Genomic DNA, 21,798 nt, shown 5'->3' on the forward strand with positions numbered 1-21,798 from the left:
ATATTTTCACTGAGAAAGGAGAATAAAAAACTAGAGAATCTTTTTGGTCAACTTGAATATATTTTAACTGTAAGGAATTCACACTGAAACGTCTACCATTATCTGAGTCATTAATTTACATCTCTAAATAAGATGGCACATTTACATAAATATATTAACATATATTTACTTACATATATTAACTTATATATTATATATATAAATTATATATTAACATATATAATATAATATATTAATATTGCTCTGCCTCCCTCATTCAAACTCTTCCCACATAATAAACCAGTCTCTTTATCTTCACTGGAGCTATACTACAAAGGCTCTAGTTTTCTGGAGCATAGTATAATACTTTCCCTGTAAGTTGTGTAAAATTTTCAGTGACAAGCATCATAAATAGCATTAGGACAGCTGGATTTTTTTGCTTTTGTCGTAACTTATAGGTTCATATTCATGTAATCTTTGTATTACCTCCTTACAGTGACCTTTGAATAAGTTGTTCACAATGACAATAGAACCTGGAATAGTGAAGTTGCTCCCTTAAGAATAAGGACCAAATCTATATTTAATTTCTTAGCTTTTATTTTAAAACCAGTTCTGTCAGATGTTGTCTATAAACATCTCCAACTACATATACTTATTTTAAGGTCCTTACAAGCACATGTTTTCACCAGTTTTATTTTATTCCATTAACATTTTTTTGCTTATTGTTCAAAATAAAGGAGAGTGAAAGCCCGTAATGTGCAAATATGATAAAAATTTCAATATGTTCATTTCCTTCTTTACTAAGAGAAAGGGAAAAGTTTGAGGAAAAAAATACACCACTTTACAGATGAGCATATGCTTAACTCTCTCTCACTTCTATCAATGCAGAACCAAGCTTACATCAAGATGTGGATTCAATCAACTTTTTTATGAACCTATACCTTTACTTACTTACTTGTGTTCTAGCTAGACTGAACTAAAGGTTTCTGTTCTCACAGTTTTCTACCTTTGTTGTTTTCTACCTTGCTTATACTGACCCCCCCCACCCCCGCCACTTTGGCCTAGAACACTCTTTATTCTTACATGAGTTTAACTCACAATCAGAGTTCAGTTCAAATGCTATCTCTTTCATAAAGCCTTCTTGATATTCCCCTTCCTGCTTGAAAGAGATATAATTTCTCTCCTTTGGTGGCATAATTGGGATGCAGTTAAGTGGTGAGTTGTGGAGTCAGACTACTTGGATTTAAATTCTGTTTCTACCTCTTATAAGCTGTGTAAGCTTGGATAAATTACTCATCTTCTCCAGATCTTACCTTAGCTCTCCCATCTGCACAATGAAAATAATGACAGTATACTTACAGGGTTCATACAAGGATTAAATAAAAATACAGGTAAAATGCTTTGCACATTGTATATAAATCTTAACTATTATGCTTATTTGTTTTGTAGGAGTTGACATATATGTTTACTAGATTACTTAGGCTCTTTGAAAGTAGTCATATCTGATCCATCTTGACCCTCAGTGCCTATCTAGCACATGGTCCTTGGGAGCATGAACTCAGTTAGGAAAACAAAAAATCTGTTTAATTACTGGTGTGTGTGTGTGTGTGTGTGTGTGTGTGTGTGTGTGTAAGAGAGAGAGAGACAGAGAGAGAGAGAGACAGAGAGAGAGAGAGAACTGTTGAGAAATAACAGTTTTATAGACATGTACCATCACTCTGCTTAAAATAAGAGTGAGAGGCACGTATGCCAATTATACCTTAGAGTATTTAGGGAGAAGTGGCACCCCTGGGTAGGCCAGGAATAGATGGTCATCTTTTTGTGCACAATCTCACTGGCTAATAAACAACACTTCAGCCAAATAGGTATTGTTTAGCACAGCAACTTGGAAACATGTTTTGTATAAACCTGCCTCATGAAACCAGTTCAAATAGCCTGTACAGACTATGTACTATCTATTGAATAAGGAAGGGTGCTTGATGGAAAAAATGTTCATGAGCCTCAGTTGAACACAAAGTTAAGAAATACCTGAAGGTTCAATGGAAGAAATAATAATAATAAGAAATAATAATAATAGTAGTAGTATAAAAATTAATCATAAAATAAAATATAAAATTATTATTGGCTCTATTATTATTATTTTACTTATTTATTTATTTATTTATTGAGCTATAAGAGAGTGAGCATGGGTGGGGGAGAGGGGCAGTGGGAGAGAGCAAGAATCTTAAGCAGGCTTCATACTCAGAACCCGACACAGAGCTCGATCCCATGACTATGGGGTCATGACCTTAGCCAAAATCAAGAGTCAGATGCTTAAATGACTGAGACACCCAGGTGCCCCTCTAACAAATTATTAAGTAAGGTGGTTTATGGCATACATGGCAAAGAGCTACTAAGTTTTCTAGTAGGAGGAAGCTATTTTTGGAACCTCATTAAGATACACATACCATTAGAAGGGACTCTTGATCAAAACATGAAAAAAGCAATCCCTTATTGGTTACAGTCCAGAAAAACCCATGGAATAAAGTAAATTTCAGCTAAAGGACATTTCTCTTCTCACTCTAATAAAATTAGAGATATGGTTTCCGAAGGTAGGGTTGGAAACCGACAGTGTAAAAAAATGAAACTCACATCTAAAAATAAACTCCACCCATATAGTACAGAGACAGAGCTTATAACCTTTAAAAAAAAAAAAAATGAAATCCCAGTAGCTGAAACAAATAAATGCAGATTCTTGAGTACCTCTCCAGAATCATAAGTCCCTGTAGAACTTTAATATAGAAAAAAACCCTATTCTAGAAATGTTGAATTCTGGCTTATAATTTTTAGTTCTATCCACTTACTGGCTATGCGACCCTGAAAAAATTAAGTATTCTAGACTGCATATACTTATATAATTTGAGGGCCCAATTTTATGATTCTATTTAAATATCATCCTCTATTTAACATAATTCACAAAATAAAAGTATCTACAAAAAGCATCACTGACACATAAATTTTGATTGTATTACAGCCATATTTAGCTACATTTTTTCCCAGAAGAGTCAACTACCTAAATTCTTTTAACCTGACCGTTTATGGAATTGTCCTCCCTTTACCCCCACATATTTTTCTTACTAATAAACTGAATGGTTTGTTTCACTATCTTCATTTGCTAGTAAGTATACATATTATATGCCCACATATAATATACATAACAAATTCCTTTGGAGAAGGAAGAACAGAGCAAGCACTTAAATTTACTCAGGTTTATTGGTGTTGGCCTGTGTCCAAAGATAAACAAAGTAGGAGTGGAACCTGATAGCACTTCTGCCCTCAAAACAGCTTCATGTAATTTTTAATTTGTATTTTCATTAAAGGTTGTTAATAGAACTGAAATACAATTTGTTAAGGTTGGCAAAAATGTGACTACTCAAATTTAACTGTAATTATATACAGATTCATCTACTTGTCTGAAAGAAAAAGCAGGAGCAAGACAAAGCATATGATTACCAGCCTTTAAATTCTGTAGACAGGGCTGTTTGTTGGTCACCACATAAATGTACGTATAACCAAACTAATCCTGTACAAGGAACAACTAATTTAAACTAGTATCAAATGACTATATGATTACATGCTAGCCTGGAAAGAGATCATCTGTAATAAAAATTAAAAGCTTTGTTTAAAAAAATTAATAGAGGGGTGCCTGGGTGGCTTTGTTGGTTAGGCATCTGACTTCGGCTCAGGTCATGATCTCATAGTTAATGAGTTCGAGCCCCGAGTCGGGCCCTGTGCTGACAGCTTGGAGCCTGGAGTTTGCTTCAGATTCTGTGTCTCCCTCCCTCTCTCTGTCCTTCCCCTATTCATGCTCTGTCTCTTGTTCTCTCTCTCAAAACTAAATAAACATTAAAAATAAAATACAATACAACACAATACAATAAAATATTAATAGAAACAGAAACCAATTTATGACTTGGTAGCTGGGAAAACACACTTCGCAGGGAACTGTCAATGAAATAGTTCATCAGGAAGTTTTTACGACAAATGTGGTGGCTATCAATTTTATTTGAAACAGCTAAAATATTCAATAGTGTCAAAAAAGCCTTATTCCCATGCAAATAATTGCTATTAACTAATATCAGTAATGAACTATACATGTTTAATTTTAGAATTACTAGTTTTGCTGTTGAATACATTAGCACTGTACTATAACCTTTTGAGTTCTATGGACCTTTAGGAATAAACTCCCCAAATCAAAGTTTAAAAATGTTTAAAAAGTTCCTAACGTAGCTGTTCAGTTCTCTCAGCATAAAATCTGATACCCCATCTCACAGATTAGAAATTAATTAAAAAGGAGTATAGCAGTATTAGTCAAATACAATGAAAGCAATAGCAAAATGCTCATAAAAGGATAAGTCACAAATATAAAAAGAAAACTGACATTCTTTGTGTTGTTAGATTATGTGTAGAATCATGTATTTAAGAAGGCAGATAAATATCAGTTAACGATTCTTTTGAATTTCAACATATGTCTAAATTTAGTAGATAATTTAAAAATACATTAAACAAAAGGGAAGATTTTCTAAAATGTTTCTAAAAGAAATGTTATGCCTCTTGATTTTTCTTTCAAGAACATGGCAAACCATTTATTTACGTAAGGAATCTAATTCATGAAAAGATGTTAAGCAGTGTTTTGGTTACTATTAATATATAAAATGTAGCAATGAGTTAGTTGTTCTCACCTGCTGAGAATGTTGTATGGGCAGGGAAGATGGAACCCCTGTTAGGCTACTTGAGGATGGTTGACCCTGGCTTTGCCCCTGTGCCTGAAGGAAAAAAGTGAATACAACAAATTAGCGAAGCCCTATGTAAGTACAGAGAGGTCAGGCTTTTGCAATAAACATTCAAACTCCTGAGAGTTTGCTTGAGCAAAATGAAACATTAGCTTGATTAAGTATGTATGGGAGACCACTGGGGCATCTTTTGTAAGAAAGGGTTAGAGACAGATTATATCACAGAATGTATCCTGATCCCACGCAAAAACCACTAGTGGTTAAAACCTAACTTACTACTGCTGTGTTTGGGCTATAATTTTAGCTGACCAAAATAGTAAAATTCATAATAAAATTGTTACTGAAAGTATAATAATCAGGAAAAAGTAGCATGACTACCAATGTGAAATAACCCTGTATTGGAATAATTAAAGACAAAGGGTATTTGAGAGTGCTAATTTGGTTCCTTTTGCTACTTCTTATAGTGCTAGGGTGACTTTTACTAAAAATGTAAAAAACTTGTCATTGTCACTAACCTAGAGTAATGGTTGTCACGCAGAAGTGATTTTGCCCTTCCAGGGATCATTTGTCAGTATCTAGAGACATTTTTGGTTGTCACAACTGGGGGAGGTGGTTTCTACAGGCATGTACTAGTTAGAAGCCAAGGATGCTGCTAAACATCCTACAATGCACAGAACCACGACCTACAACAAAGAATCATCCAACCTAAACCATCAAGTGTTGAATTTGAGAAACCCTGACCTAGAAGTCTAAGTTAAAATAATTGAGAAAGTGAGAAATGAATGCAGGATTTCTTACGTAGGTAAGTTAAGGAAATGAAAAGGCCCACAAACTTTGGTGTTCCATTTCAGTTTAGAGGGGTTTCTTTGAAGCTTACTTGGATTTGACACATGTCACTGCATCTTAACCACTATTAAGTATTCATTCTTTCTGCAGTATGTAAATTTACTGCCTGATGGCTTACTTTGGAAAGTTTAAAGAAGAATGGCTGGCAGTGTGTTAAGATTTATAATACAGGCTGACAAGCAGTGCATTAATGTGAGCACACAGTGAGTACACTGCATGCCGATGCAACGTAATTTTCATTTCTGGATCTTCTTGCTTCCTAGAACTATTCTAAATAACTGATACTTTATGTACACTTTTGGGATTGTTTATGCCCCTTATGAGTGAAGAACACAGGAAGAAAGTATCAAGAACATACAGTATTTTATAAGAGTGGAATATTTAAAAGATCCAAGCAATGCCTTGAATATATAATTGGAAAGTCTCCTATATAGATTTTATAAGACTTATACATTTGATAAAATATATCAAAGGAATATATGACAGTTAATACTGACTCCACTTGAATTCTGTTATGCCCATTACTTTGTCTTTATTTGCGAGAGTACATATGCCCATACCCATAAATAACAAAATTTAATTTGTTGAGGAAAAAACCAAGGCCTGAGATATCTGTTTCTCAGCTTGCAACATCTATCACAAATTCTTAAAAACAAAAAAAAAAATCCTACCACCCACACTAGATTACAATTTTGTTGCTAAAAATTAGAATCAATTTTATGGATTAGCATTTTATTTGGACATATAATACACAGTGACTTGTTCAAATGATGCCATTTTAAAAGGCATTTTCATTTGTTCCTAAATTCTTAAGATGTTTCTTTTCTCTTTTAAGATTCCTCCAAACTAATCAAAATTTTGTGTATTCTTAATACTCTTTAAAAAACTCCCTATTTTCCATTCTTTTCATTTTACAGAAAAAAAACCTATTAAAAAAAAAAAAACCCAAAAACTAGCCATGTTTGTTTCTAGGGAGAGAGAAATACTTCATATTAATATTTATAAATAATCAACGATGAGTCAACTTTACATGATAGACAGTTACATTCTCACTACAAATTGAAATTATTCTACATATGGATAGAAGTAACTGATTTTGACGAGTGACTAAAGTTCTAGTTTTTGTGTTCTCTTTTTCAAGGGTTTGCACATATTATAGGTAAATGAGGCAGCTTCTCTCTCATATTTTGTTCTTATATACAAGTAGTTTATAATCCCCCCAAAAGGAGAAATACTAATATTACGAATAAAATTAAAAATAATCCACATAAATGGAAAGGAGGGATAGAAAACTTAAATGTAATGATGCATAGTAGGGTAGTTTAAAAGAATCGTGGAAGTTTTCCTATAACCTGTGGATGGAGTGCAGATCCTCCTGAAGAAAATGAGGCAGATAAAACCTGCTGAGATGTGGTTCCTTGGGGGAAACAGAAGAAAAGTGGGGATTCTTGTAACACTGTCTGAGGCAGATGGATAAAGGGTAATGAGACGTCAGAGCCAAAAGGTGCAGCTGCTCCCCCTGTAGGGGGAGGTGATTGAAAATCACTGGGGTCTGAAGAAGTAATTTGTGAGGAATCACTGGAATATTCTGGGCTTCCTATTGGCCAGTTCTGTCCGATAGGCTCTACCACAGAAACGGTCAATTCTGGGGCATGGTAATTACGCTGTTCTTCAGTCACAGGCTGTAGGCGGCCATGTAATCCAACTGATTGAGGAGGTGGTTCTTCCTGATTGAAGTCCACTGCAACCTGTCGATTTCGGTAAACACGCTGAGGCAAGACTCCTCCTCCTTCTCCCGAAGAGGAGCTTGGAGTGTGAACATGAAACTCAAATACACAATTGCTTCTGCTCTCATTGTTATGAGTTAACACAGCGGGCGCAGAATGAGGAACAAAGACAGGGTGAAATTTCAAACGTGTAGCATCAGTACTGATAGGTGCAGAAATACTAGAGAGGGGAGATCCTGGACTCAATCCAGAATCTAATCTTAAATTCTGAAGGTGTCCTACCAGGAAAGCCTGTCCAGATGGAAATTCAAAGACAGAACTTGAGGTAGGGCCCCCTGGTACTGGCTTCTGTTCAGGTATCTGTTTCATAGGACTTGACAGTACTGGTGAGTTGTATGGAATACCCTCATACTGTTCTGTCACCTGGGCCTGGTAAGCTAGATACACTGGTTCCTGAGGAATAAAATAGTGAGCTTCTTCTGGAAGTACTAGTCCAGGTCTATAGTCACCGTGAACTTGAGTTGGTTCAAACATAGGATGGACCTGTATCTCACTTGGCTCTCCAGTTATTCTACTGGCTGTAGTGCCCAACATAACTACGGCCTCTGGTGTCCAGTTAGTTGGGCTGCCACCAGGTGGAAGAAGATTTTGGCCAACAGTCCTCAGCAGGGGTTGGAAGTGGCGAGTTTGGGCTTCCAAGAAGGAGGTGCTCTTACGCCGCTGGGAAATGGCCACCTTCGGTGGACAGGTGGGAGGTGGTGAAAAAGAAACTGGACGTTCATGAATAGTTGGGAAAAATATCTGTGATTCTGGGTATGTTGGGGTCCCCCCACACGGATGCGCCATGGACTGAGGCTGTATCAACATGAATAAGACAAGTAATTCATACATTCATATGTGAAATTACATTAGACATGCAAAACTGGGTAGCTCTGTGTAACCCTATGAAACGGTTACACAAAATTTATAATTAATAAAGAAATAACAATGCTTTTGGAAATTATGTGCATAGTAAAAATCCATTAAATACATCCAGGGTCAATAAAGTTATTCTGTGGGATTCTTTGCGTTAGATAAGAGCTGCTTTTCCACAACATCTTCTCTCTAAGGAAATGGAAGAATTTTCTAAGTGTTTATTCTGTTTTTACCCCCAATTAATATTCTCACTCTTAAGACTTAATGTATATTTAAATCAGTGGAAAAAGAATTAAAATAGTAAGAGTTAAGGGAAGATAGTAAGCTCAACATTTTTAAGATATAAGAAAGGTACTTCACTTTAATCTGCTATACAAAGTTTTCCTATATTCTATATTATTATCCTGTGCTGTTAGAGGCTTCAGTGTTATTATCAACTAACAGTATGTCATCTAACTAGAAATCAAAAGAAGTATTTTTGGTGGACAGTAAAAGACACACTACTGACTACTGACAGAAATACCTTCCCCCCTATCTATCTTAAACTAGATGCAGTTAATTTTACTACATGAAACATGTTACAGATGTCAAATTGCTGAACGTCCACTTCTCTGATCCTAGTTAAGGGGTGAATAATTTAGTGTTCAAATCAAGTGAAAAGGATAATATAAATAACAGACTTAACAGCACTTTTTTATTCACATAGGCAGTTACAGTCATAAGACTCTATAATTTTAGAATCCTACCTAGCCAAATGCAAACAGTGTACACTGTAATAATTCACTTTTATGGACTCTTCTTAAAAAGAGTAGATTAATTTCATTCTTTCAGTAGGGATAGTCCCCATCAAGTTAGCAAAATGGCTCAACTGTTGCTTCTTCACAACAGCTAAAAGAGGGCTTCTATTTCAGACCAGAATGCTTCATTTTACTGTTTATTCAAGGAGTATCCCAAAGCCATAACATATGTATGGCTAATCATTCTCCTAAGTACAAATCTGAATATTTTGATATTGCTAGATCAGAATGTTAACTATATTCTCTATCTGGAAAAGCAGCAGCAAGGTCCCACAGTGTTTAACACAACTTTAAGAGACAGATCTTTTATAGATACCAATGGGGCCAAAGAAAATCTTATATACTACATGTGTATCTAATGTATTCACTAGGGTCACAGCAGCTCTTTCTGCCCATGAGTCCTGTTTTTGTGCTTTAATAAAACTACCATTTTTGCACCCTCCAAAAAATAATGTATTCATTAGGGTCAAGATCCCACCTTGTTTGATCAATCTAAGAGACAAATTTCCACGAGGGAACATATGTTTTAGTTTGCCAACACCATCACTTTAAACTGCTAAGAATTAAAAGCAACTTTCAGTCTTCAATTACTCTTTGCTATGGGGGAAAAAATGGACTCATTCAGCTTCATTAGTGTCTCTTTAGAATGACGTGAAGAGAAAATGTATTTGAGTTACTTTTTTGATAAAGAGAAAACTGCTTTTGGTTAAATCAATGAATTTAAAATGAAGTAATACATATTCTTTATATTAATATGTGAAAATGCAAGGATTCGTATAGGTCAGTTAGGGATAGGAGAATATAATAAAAACTAAATTTTATTGTGTACACATTGATATGTGTCCAGGGCACTATAAGCATTCTCTCTCATTACCTCCTTGCTTTTTCCCCCCCTTAAAGCCTGTAACAAAAAAGTTTCCTATAGGAAGAACTGGTATCCTGAAAGCGTAAGTGTAGTCCTTTTTATTTATCGAATTTTTATTAAAATTCTTGATGCCTGGATGTATTCATTGGTAATAAATTTTCATTTGTCAGGAAGTTTACAGTTACATACAGTACTGACAAAGAGGGAAGGCAGGCTGGAGCGTCGGTGCTTGCGCTGAGAGGCAGAGTGCATAGGCAGGACACTCTCCAATGCTTTAGAAAGCTTTTCGGCAAAAGTTTCCTCAGGGGCAATCCGAAGGAGGGAAGGAGAAAGAGGTGCAGACAGCACTGGTGGTGGGGTGGAAGGAGCACTGGGAGAGATGCGGGACAGAGAGGGAACAGCAGAAAGATGGGGAACACAAACCGACATGCTACGGCCACGACGAGGCTAAACAGAAAACAAACACACACATGAAAAACACAATACTTTGAAAAAAAAAAATAACCAAATGTACAATGATAATAGGGCATAGCTGACCTAAAGAACTGTCCATCCTCCCCCAATCCAGCAAATCCAATTTTTTTTTGGAGAGGCATAATTCCACAAAGCACACCTGGCAGATCACAACTATGCTCTCTACACTGTTGGCCATGTACAGGCTTTTTATGAACCACCATGATAATGATCAATTATCTTCCTAATATTCTGAAATTACATCAATTGTTATGAATGTATGAATAAGAAGAGCCAACTGACTGAGGTAGTAGAATAGATAGGGAATACAATGAATACTGGCTTACAGTTTTTTTTTAAACTTACTAAGATTAAGAAAGAATTAATTCTATTAGTTTAATGTACATTATAATGTGTAGAAGACTTTAAGACTGGATTACTTTGCCGGAACTCTGGAAATTTCAGAGGTTTCTCAGTTCTATTTAGAAGGGATCAGACTAAAAAAAATGTTGTCTCAGAGTATTTTATTTATTACATTTCCTATCTTTATCTGTAAAGAGTAAAAACTCATTTTCTAACAGGAAAAGCATTAGTTTTCTAGAAGTAATTCACAACATAGACACATTCTATAGTTTTACCAAAGTAGTCAATGGAAAAATACCTTAAATGTGAGTCTCTGAAGAGTAAAACTTTAAATAAGAGTTTTCTGGCGTATCAGAGATTCAACTTAGGTTTATAAAGTTTGAAGTGTCTCAACATAAAAACTTTAATACAGCTAAAAAGGAGTATGCCTAATACTGTTAAAGTTGTCCTGAGCAAGTTTGTCATTTCCCGTTAGGTATTGTGAACTGTATAGTTGATTGTGTTTTCTTTTCCAAAACTGGCTGCACAGAATGCTTTGAACGAAATTTGTGGCCTACCAGTAGTAAGTACTTAAGCATCATCATACTTATCATACTTAGTTCATTCCTGGTTCTATTTTTTTTTCCACCCTTGTTTCCCTTTTATTCTAATTTTTTTATTGCACATATAAGTGATATATTATTGTAAGCCATAGTAAATTCTTTCTGCATTAAGAAAGAAAAAGAATCATAAGATTTAAAAAATCCTCAATATTTGATGACTCTTCATGATATACCTCCACAGAATACTGTCATTAAAAGGCAAGGCTGTCATTAACAGTCTGCTTTTAGAGCATCAATAAATAAATATAACTATCTTTGTGGCTCAAATATTTAAAATCATAAATGATCATTCTATTTCCTTTTCTAAAATAGAGACGCCTAACGTTCATTACCCTGTGATGAGGGAAGCAAAGAGATTAAAAATAGTTAAAAAGAAATCTAGTTATGATGATCCACAAAAAATCAACCAGAACAAGAGTAGAAACGAACAAGAAATGCTGACAAATAATATTTGTCAGAACACGGAAATACATCTATATAGTCTCTGTAAATTCTTCTACCCTACTTAATTATTTTAAAAGGTCAGAAAAGTAGAAAACATTAGTGTATTAGTCGTTTTCTTTGCGTTACTGTGGCCATTCATCTTGAGACTTAGCCAATGCAGGACTCATGAATGGACTCTGAAACATACAAACGTCTTTTATTCCAAGCCGTAGGACAAAAGAGCAGAGCAAGCAGAAGTATTTTCTTAACAGAGAAAGATTTTCATTTAATGTCGAGCAAAAGTTCCACAAAATTCTGATTTAAAAGCTTTCTGAGAAAGAGAAAAAAAATCTGTCTAAAGATCTCACTACACAAGTGCTATACAGTGACCAGTTATTCTCTTAATTCCTTCCTGAAGCAGATGATGTACTTTATTTAGCACTGAAGACTTCACAGAGGGTCAAAAAAAGAAATGGGGTATTACCTGATACCTATTTTAACACTTTCTATATGAAAAGCAAGAGTGGCTAATGTAAAATATGGGGCAGTGTGTGTGTATCTGTGTTTACATAGATGCATAAAATATTTCAGGAAATAATCTCCATAAGTGGATTCTGAAAATAAATCTGTAATAAAACCATACCAAATAAAGAGAAAAAGCAAATGAACGTATACTGGGGAAGGAATTTGTGTCCAACACAGACTTTAAGGCAGGAACACGCATAGCAACTGATGGTTAACTGAACACAAGCGCTAAATTAAATGGTCATACAAATAAAGGATTTCTTCACTCTAAAGTACTCACATGCAGCATTCTAATGGTTTGAATGTCTTACCTGTGTTTTATACAATAAGAAATCTTATAAAAGATGCTTAGTAATTCTTTTAGTAAGTAAGCTTTTGAAAAACACTCCACACACCCACCCTCAAATCATTTGTATGTCCAACTTATGCTGATTTGAACAGTTTCAACTCTAAAGTGCTAAAGAGGGCATTATCTTTAATCAAATACAGATTAGTCTAAATCTTGTACATAGTTTCTTCACCTAGGAAGTTTAGCTGATTCTCATACATTAATGTTTATGTTCTAGCCTAACTGAACTACTCCAATTGTACTCTATAATAAACCTATTTCCTTTAGAAACATACCATCTATATTATCTACTTCAAACTCATGCTATTACTTGGATAGCAGAAAGAATCTGAAATTAACATATTACATCTATTGGCCCTCATTATAGGCTTACACTCTCTCATGCAGTTACTTACCATACTTGAGGATGGATATACCCCATGAGGCTGAGATTGTGCTTGGACAACAGAAGCTGTATGCCCTGGGATTGTGCCAGTAGAATGTGCCTGTTCATGTTGGGACCCATATGAAACTGTCTGTTGGCTGCTCACTCGAGATTCTGTGAAGACAGAAGATCCTTGACCACTGTCAACCGTCCCGTCAGCTGAGGGAGAAATAAATTGCCAAAAAACACAGAGAGACATACATCACAAAAAGGAGGTTTATATTTTCCCATCACAAACCCATTACTCTAGGATTAGTTTTTTCTTTGTAAAGACCTGAACTAAATAAAAAATGAATACTAGTTATTTTACTAAGTAGATTTCTATGCTTAAAAACATGAAGGATCCATATGGAAAAAAGTTTTAATGTCTTTAAAAAAAAAAAAACTGCATGGCTGTCATAGAATCTTATTACCTGAAGAATAAGGGAACTAAAATGGAATGCTATTAGTCAGCCATAGGTTTGATGTAGCTTTCAAAGTCTTAACTTTGGAGAGCAGTGCATTCTTAGTATTAAGGAGGTAGTTCAATCAAAAACTAAGAGGTGCATTAGTTTCTAGTCTACATGTTATTCAGCTTTGCTAAAAAAGCTGAACCAGATTAATGGATTCAATTACAAATAGCTAAGATAAATTTATTCATTTTTCATTATTAGTTATATTTCATTTTATTCATTTATTTTTGCAGATGTAAGTTTTAAAAAAAGTTTTTATTTAAATTCCAGTTAGCATACAGTGTAATATTAGTTTCATAATTACATTTTATTTTAAGGAATTGTGAAAAGTAGAAATCTATAAACTGGAACTTCTAAGATGTTGGAACCTGTAAAATTATTTTATATCTTTCTTTCTTTTTAATGTTTATTTATTTTTGAGACAGAAGGAGACAGAGCGCGAGCTGGGGAGGGGCAGAGAGAGAGGAAGACAAGAATCTGAAACAGGCTCCAGGCTCTGAGCTGTCAGCACAGAGCTCGATGCAGGGCTTGAACCCACAACCGTGAGATCATGACCTGAGCCGAAGTCGGATGCTTAACTGACTGAACCACCCAGGAGCCCCAAATTATTTTATATCCTAATCACATTTCCTTACTGTCCTGTCCTAGTCTGTTAGTGGTAATTACTTCAAATTTCTTATTATATATTGGCTTCATGATTCAAACCAAGAGGCCAGTGAAAAATGATGAGTAAAAAGATGAAAAATCACTTAGGAGTATCCTTAGCATACTTGTCCACTTCCCAAAATACTTACATAACACAGATATACTAGTTTGTTGGTACTGTAGTTGTTGATGTTGATCTGCCTCAGGTTCTTCAGGTTCTACTTGTGTAGAAACTGAAGCTGATGTGGTAGAAGCAGGAGGCATGCCAGTACTAGCAGATGGGATCTGTTTGACTCCTGCCTGGGAAGTACTTGATTGTTGTTCTACCTGGTGTTTCTGATTGATCTCTTCCTGCTTTCTTTTTTCTTGTTCCTCCCGTACCAACTGCCGTTGTTCTCGTTTTCTCTTAATTAATGATACTCTATCTTTGATGGCTTTTGCCATGGTCTTGTGATCACCTTCACAGACATACCCAGACTCTACCTACAGGATAAAGGAGTGTGTTAGGAAGCAGTACAATATCAAAAGAAAGCAAACCAAATATAAAACAAAAGAAGCAGGTGTGGGGAAAAAAGTAGGAAGAAGGGGGAAGAGAAAGACCTCTCTAAGGACTGGTCTTAACCAAATTGTGAAATTATTGGTCTGCATTATGCATTTCTCCACCATTTTTATAGATACTCATAGGGTGGGTGCCATCATCTTTGTAGAAACTCTCAGGGTGGGTGTACCTTCACTCCTAATAACAACAAAACAATGGGGAACCTAAAACCAAAGGTTTTAAACCAAATAAGGCTTATTTTATTCTAGTCACTCGATTTCCCCACTCACATTAACTATTAATATTAATCTGTCTTGTTTTAAACTTTGTTTCACTAGGCAACAACTTAACCAGAAACAACCATGGTAAATACATGAAAGTTACAAAAAAAAAACAAATAAAAACACAAATCTCTAATGGTATAAAAAACTAACAATTAAAATAAATATCTCTTTCATACCTGACCCTTTCTATTGAATGGTTCTTATAAATTCTAGTAGAGATATTCTAGGAGTATCTCTTTATATTCACTATTTTAGGCACTATGGCAACCCTAAAATTGGTGAAGTGTTTCATTTCTGAAAAGTTATATTTTAGACATAATTCAAAAAGTGATTGATCAAAGGCTGCCTACTAAAAATTGATCTTGAAAACTCCCTCAAGTAAAAACAATTCACAGTGTATTTATAGAGTTTATCCCAATAACTGATCAGTATTTATGTATTTAGAAAATATAAATTGTCATTTGAACTCTATAGGTTTATCTAGATTAGGAGTCATTTGACCTTACAGTCTTTCACATTACTTCAGAATACATTTTAGACCCATCCATCCATCCTTATATATCTACATCTATTTATCTTTTCCTTAAATAAAAATAACTTTGGGGCCATTAATCAATACAATTTTGTATCAATGAGATCTGCCATCCACACTGCTTCATAAACTTTTTTGCTCAATAATACCAATATTTGTAAGTCTGTATCAATTTTTAAATAGCAGATCAGTGCTAATTTACCATTTCTTGAGCAACGTCTTCTGGCACATCTCTTTCCAAGTCAAAGGAAAACTCAATAGCTTCATTGTCTTTGTATTTTCCCTTTAGTTTCTTAATATCTTCAATACGTAGCCATAATTTAATGGCTATCTTTTCTCCATCATCTTCTTCTGCTAATTCTACCCGTACCCCTGTTTCCTCCTGGAAGAAGGCATGGTTCAAAAGGTCTTTGATAGAATATCTACCAAAGAGAGGGAAGTGAAACAAAAACAAAACACCATTAAATTTAAAACATAATTTTCAAGTGTGGCTGATTATTGTCATGCTTGGAATAATAAAAAAGGACTATTAAAAAAAAAACAAAGATTTTATAACTCATTTCTACATTGCTCCGTGTAAATAGTGATTACAGTTTTGATCTCAAGTTACAGAACATCAGAACAGTCTCATTTATAAATAAAAGTTGAAAGTGATACTTTTTAATCGAAGTGATCTAATCTCATATTAGTTAACAATGTACTAGTAACAGCAAATAATACACAGAATATGATAGCTTCAAAATACCACATAGTTTACGTAGAAATTTACAGTTAACAAAAATTCCTCATATGTTAATTTATAGTTAACAAAATCTCCTCATCTAATCCTTCACCAACAGCCAGTAAGGTATTATTTTGATTTTTAGGAAATGGAGGCTCAGAGAGGATGAAAATCTTCTCATAGTTAGAAGGCTTAATGGTTGAATCAAAATTTGAAAATAGGTTTTTTGATTTCTAGTTCTTTACCTTCTACTACAACTTTATTTACCCCAATAAATTCAATTCCTTGTTCAACAATTTGTGTACTAGGCAAAAAGTCTGATTGTGGAATAATCTTCTTTAGATAAATGGTTTCAAAATACCAGTAATCTAGTAAACTGTATCATCCAGAAAAGAAATAGCAATATGTTTTAAGACTGGAAACAAATACTCCTTTGTTTATAGTAAAAAAAAAAGTTCTTAGAAGATTAAGGACTCCCCTTTCCAAACACTGTATATAAAATTAGAAACCCAAACTAAATTTCTATTGGACAGTCTTAAAGATCATGATGTTAAGCTCTTCCAAATAACAGAGTTATGAAAAGAGAATGAGACTGGAGAAGTGAAGATACTGAATTCTTTAATTTGGATGATATACCTGATTGCTCTCATTCTTAAGGAGATAGATTATACTCAACTTACAATTTATATTTGTACTGGCTGGTCTTCTTTTTCTTTTTTGGAAGGTGAGTGGGGATGGTGAGGGTAGATTATTTTTCATAAACAGACACTGGCTCTTTGCCATGCCTGACGGGTTATGAATCAGCTGTATGATGTATCAGATACTTGCCGCTCCTCTGAGAAAAGTCCTGTTAGTACAAATGACTAAGCCAGATCTCCTCCTAGCTTTGGGCAAACTTGTCTCTTTTTACTGAAAGGAATTTTGATGTTTTGCTCTTCAATTCTGGCAGAATGACAGCAAATCAAGACCTGTATAGTTGAGCTGATTTCCAAGAGCCAAGATTTTATTTCACCTTTTAGAATTCAATGGGTAAAGAACTAACAAACAGATCTGCTGGTTAGAAAGAGATTGAACCCTATTGAGTTTTATAAATTACGCTGACGCTACAGGTTAAGTAGTTGTATCTGAATGTAGCAGCTATGTTTAAGATGGTTCTGGTTCACTTAAACCCTATGACACTACATTTTCACAACATTTCCGTATATCAAGTCTCAATATGACCTTAAATGGACAGAAGTCTACTTTTTAAAGATTTTTAAACATTTTTATTTTTTAAAGTAATCTCTATACCCAATGTGGGGCTTGAACTCACTGAGATCAAGAGTAACATGCTCTACCAAATAAGCCAACCAGGCAGCCCCAGAATGCTAATTTTAAAGATATTCCATGACATAAATAGAGAAATTAATCACAAGTGAAATATTAAATACACTTTAGATTGAGTATTGTATTCAGACATATCATTACATTTTATGTTTTTATGCAATACCTAAGTTAAAAGTGGCAACTTACCTTTCATCTTTGTTTTGCCTTATGCATCCTTCAATAATTTCCTTCACTTCAGGAATTGCTACTTTGTCAAAACTGGCAGGCTTCACTCCCTGAGAAACATAAAAATAGCAACAGAAACATTTAATAATGGCAGGGTCTTTGAACTTTGATTTTGAATTGCCTCTTAAGCTTTTATTAGATTGCCTTCTTACCATCCTGGCTTTTTTCTGATTTGCCTGCAGGAGCTGGTCCATTGCAGGGTCAGAGCTAAGTAGAGGCAATTTAACCACGGCAAGAAAACAAGAAGAGTCAGATAGTGGGGTTTCTTATTTCCATAGCCTCTATATGTGGCTAGGGAAAAATTTAGGCTACTGTCAACATCTTCGGCTGTGTTTCAGGTAAAGGAAGTTATTGGCTAAAAAGAAGGCCAAATGCTCTAACTGGTTAGATCTTTTGTTCAGCCTTGTTCCCTAACACATTAATCAACATAGTATTTAACTACTTTGAACAGTGAATCCACGAATGGGCATGAATTCACATGCTTAGTTTGGCAGGTATTCTATTATCACAGTACTCTGCAACAAACTCAGTGAGTACAGGAGTTAAGGATTTGGATTGTTTTGGCATGATAACAGAAGAGCAAATTGTCTGGTACATATGAAACATAAAATGAAAAGTGATATATCAGATCCATATAAAAGACAAGATTTCTAACTATTTTCAGAAGAAAACTCACTACTATTATATGTAATACTATATAGTATCCTAGTGGTATTTTAGAATCTTCATAAAATGTAAATTGTTTGCAAATAAAAATTTCAGCAATGTATAGAAAATATACATAAGATGTAAGAATAACAAAATACTGAGAGGTGATATGGAGAAAATCACCTCATTTGCTATTCCCACCTTATCTAAGCAACCACGTGGATTGAAGTAGCTGCACTGATATACTGTCCAAGTGGCACATAAACACATAAAACACAGGGAATAGGAATATAGAAATAGAAGGGAGAGGTCCTCGAAAAGTTAGAATAAAGTATATAAATTTTAATCATCTATAGTCTCAGTGACAAGATCAATTAAAACAAAATTAGTGAAAATAATCTGACAAATCACAGAAATGCATGGATTATAATAACATGTATCAAGGATCAACTCTAATTCTCATCAGTTATTCAACTGTGTTATTCAAACTCCTGATCTGGAGGATTCTACCTCTAGGGCTAACTTTCCACAGCAAGGAACTGTCAGTAGGACTGACCCTAAAGTTAAACCCATGTATTTAAAAGGTTCATTTTTTTTTTTAATAAATTTTTTTAAGTTTATTTATTTTGAGAGAGACAACGACAGCATAAGTGGGGGAGGGGCAGAGAGAGAGGGAGACAGAGAATCCCAAGCAGGCTCTGCACTGTCAGCATGGAGCCCAACATGGGGCTCGAACTCACCAAACTGCGAGATCATGATCTGAACCCAAATCAAGAGTCAGACATTTAACTGACTGAGCCACCCAGGCGCCCCTAAAAGGTTCATTTCTTTTTTTTATTTTTTGACAGAGAGAGAGCAAGTGTGAGCAGGGGAGGGGCAGAGAGAGAGGGAGACACAGAATCCAAAGCAGGCTCTGAGTGGCCAGCACAGAGCCCGACACGGGGCTCGAAACCCGTGAACTGTGAGATTCACGACCTGGGCTGACGTTGTTAACTGAGCCACCAAGGTGCCCCAAAAAGGTTCATTTCTAAGTAATGACTACAAAGATCACTATTTTATTTTCCCTAATTTTCTTATTTTTCAAATCCAGGTAAGTTTTCCCAACTTGTCTTTGCCTTCATATAATAATTCAAATAAGAGTAAGAAAAATAATGCTGCTGAAGCAAAAGGTTGCTGGTATGGTATTTCAAACTAAAGGGCTTAAGAAAATGGGAACTATTTTGAGAAAAAAAAAAAAAAAAAAAGGATGATGCTCCCTGAAAGTTCTCTGGTAGTGGAAACACTGGAGATTTTGTGTTATATTTGTTTTTAATGTTCTACAACAAACATGTAAAACTATAAAAGCAAACCTTAAAGATGTTATTTATAAATATAATGGGAAGAACAATCTAAAATACTGTATATCAAGTTTGTAGAACATTTACTATCAGCAGAAAATTGTCTAAAAGAATGTTCTTTGGTAAAACTGGACACTAATACATACTTGGCCTTTGCATGTAAAGTCAATTCAAATATTACAGGAAAGTGGTCAAAGAGAATACAGATATAATTAGGAAAAATGCTTCTTATTCCATTATATATTTTAGGGGAATGTACTTTGGCCTCCTGACAGTAAAAACTCTACATATTAATAAAACACACATATATTGATTATATTAAAGTTCTGTTCCAATTTAGCACAGGCATATTGGAATGATGATTTCAGATTCCTCATCTAGCAAATGGGGACAGTACCTGTTCAACTTGCCAACCTACATTCACGGCAGCTAGAATCAAATGTGGTATCTAGATTGCAAGCTCTTTGAATTACTAAGTTTGCTGACCTAAAGTCCCTTTTGAATTCAGAGGCAATCACGAAAGATAATAAATCTTAGGGTTAAAAGGAAGCAAAGAATTCTCTTGAAAAATAATCACCAAGATGTAGAGTGAACCTACTTTCATCCTTGGTTATTTTTAAAAATAAATAATCCTCTTGCTAATCCTACCCATATAAACATTCACTACTTTACAAATAGGAATTTCTATTTATAAATAGAATTATTAGTTGAACAAACGAGCTATATAAGGTCATACTGGTAAAACCAGAAACTGTGCATAATATAACACCTTAAATTTACTAGGTTAAGCTATTCAAGATTCAAATATAGAAAGTTCTGTAACAGTGCTATATAATTGGTAATCTGATTGCCACTGCCAACTTAAAAAAGGTATTGCAGGTGCCAAGGTAACCAATAAAACTGAGACATACCTTACCAGTCCAGCAGCTGGTACTAAAAGATTAATTCAGCTTACTGTTACCCACACAGATAATGAAAAAGATAGAAGAAATTTCAGCTACCACTCAGCTACCATCAAGAAGCCAGGATTATCAAAATATCTAGCAGAAGTGTTCTGAACCATTTGAGAAGAATATATGGGGATTATATATTGAAAATGACCCCACAAAATGTAAAAACGAACATGAAACCTAACACTGAAAGTGACCTACAGAAAAGTCATCTGGGAAACATAATAGAAAGTTGCTTGAAATAAACAAGCACAGGTTTTGATACATTTATCATACTTACAGGCTTCTTAAGAAATGAAAGAACTCAATGTATTTTTTATTATTTTATTTATTTATATGATCCAGTGAAGAAATAGGCAGAACTCAATGCATTTTAAAATATTTTTGGTAACATACTTTTTTAAATAAAAAAAAAAAAAGGTCTAGATTATTCTAAAACATGGTTTTAAGCACCAGACAGAACAAAACTAATGATGAAAAAATATTTTGCTAAGATTTCATCTTTTCTACTCCATAGTTCATATACTTCAACAAAAACGATCAACTTAGAGCCTTTAAAATCCTCCTAATGTCATTCGTTTTCTTTACTACCTGATTTAGCCTCACTAAATACTAGTCTAGTCCTGTTCTGACCAGTACAGGCAAAGTTTTGCTCACCTCTTCTGAATGAGGTTTAAAAACACAAAACAGAAAAAGAGTACTAAGGCAGATAAATTGGCAGATTAAATATTTTACACATAAGAAAAATTTGGTTAAGGAGAAACACTCGCTCACTCCATTCTTCTACACCCAGCAACCCCACTGTCTCTAGAAATATTCTTGCTTACTTTTGTAACTAACAGGAATCTCTCTTTAGGCAACAGTGCCATGATAGGTTTTTTTGACGGGGAGAGTAGCATGTTTCCCTGCATTCAACAAAAGTGCTTCTTGAACACCTTCTTGAATATCTAATTTAAGATATTTCTGGGTTTTAAAAAAATTATGTATTCTCTTAAAACAAAAACAAAGGCCACTTTTGTGCAATTTTCGAGCCAAAAAAGAGAAAAAGAAAGAAAGAAAACAACTGTGACTCCCTCCAAAGGTACATCAGGAGTTGATAT

The 21,798-nt window shown here is 34.6% G+C and overlaps 1 protein-coding gene across 13 annotated transcripts in view; it reads right to left on the minus strand.

Annotated features, from left to right (window-relative positions):
- The window catches only part of WNK1 (WNK lysine deficient protein kinase 1), a 162,373-nt gene that overhangs the window by 30,626 nt on the left and 109,949 nt on the right, over window positions 1-21,798 (minus strand). For 10 of the 13 annotated variants that reach the window (XM_049624844.1, XM_049624849.1, XM_049624847.1 and 7 more), the window contains 6 exons: window positions 17,725-17,813; window positions 15,694-15,913; window positions 14,287-14,620; window positions 13,012-13,199; window positions 6,950-8,179; window positions 4,701-4,784 (listed from right to left, as the gene is read on the minus strand). In XM_049624844.1, the coding sequence (XP_049480801.1) occupies window positions 4,701-4,784; window positions 6,950-8,179; window positions 13,012-13,199; window positions 14,287-14,620; window positions 15,694-15,913; window positions 17,725-17,813 (2,145 nt within the window). The remainder of the gene's footprint in view (window positions 1-4,700; window positions 4,785-6,949; window positions 8,180-13,011; window positions 13,200-14,286; window positions 14,621-15,693; window positions 15,914-17,724; window positions 17,814-21,798) is intronic. The other 3 variants (XM_049624856.1, XM_049624855.1, XM_049624853.1) reach the window with 1 other exon arrangement.

Source organism: Panthera uncia, chromosome B4, assembly GCF_023721935.1.
Source record: "Panthera uncia isolate 11264 chromosome B4, Puncia_PCG_1.0, whole genome shotgun sequence".
NCBI classification, from domain to species: domain Eukaryota; kingdom Metazoa; phylum Chordata; class Mammalia; order Carnivora; family Felidae; genus Panthera; species Panthera uncia.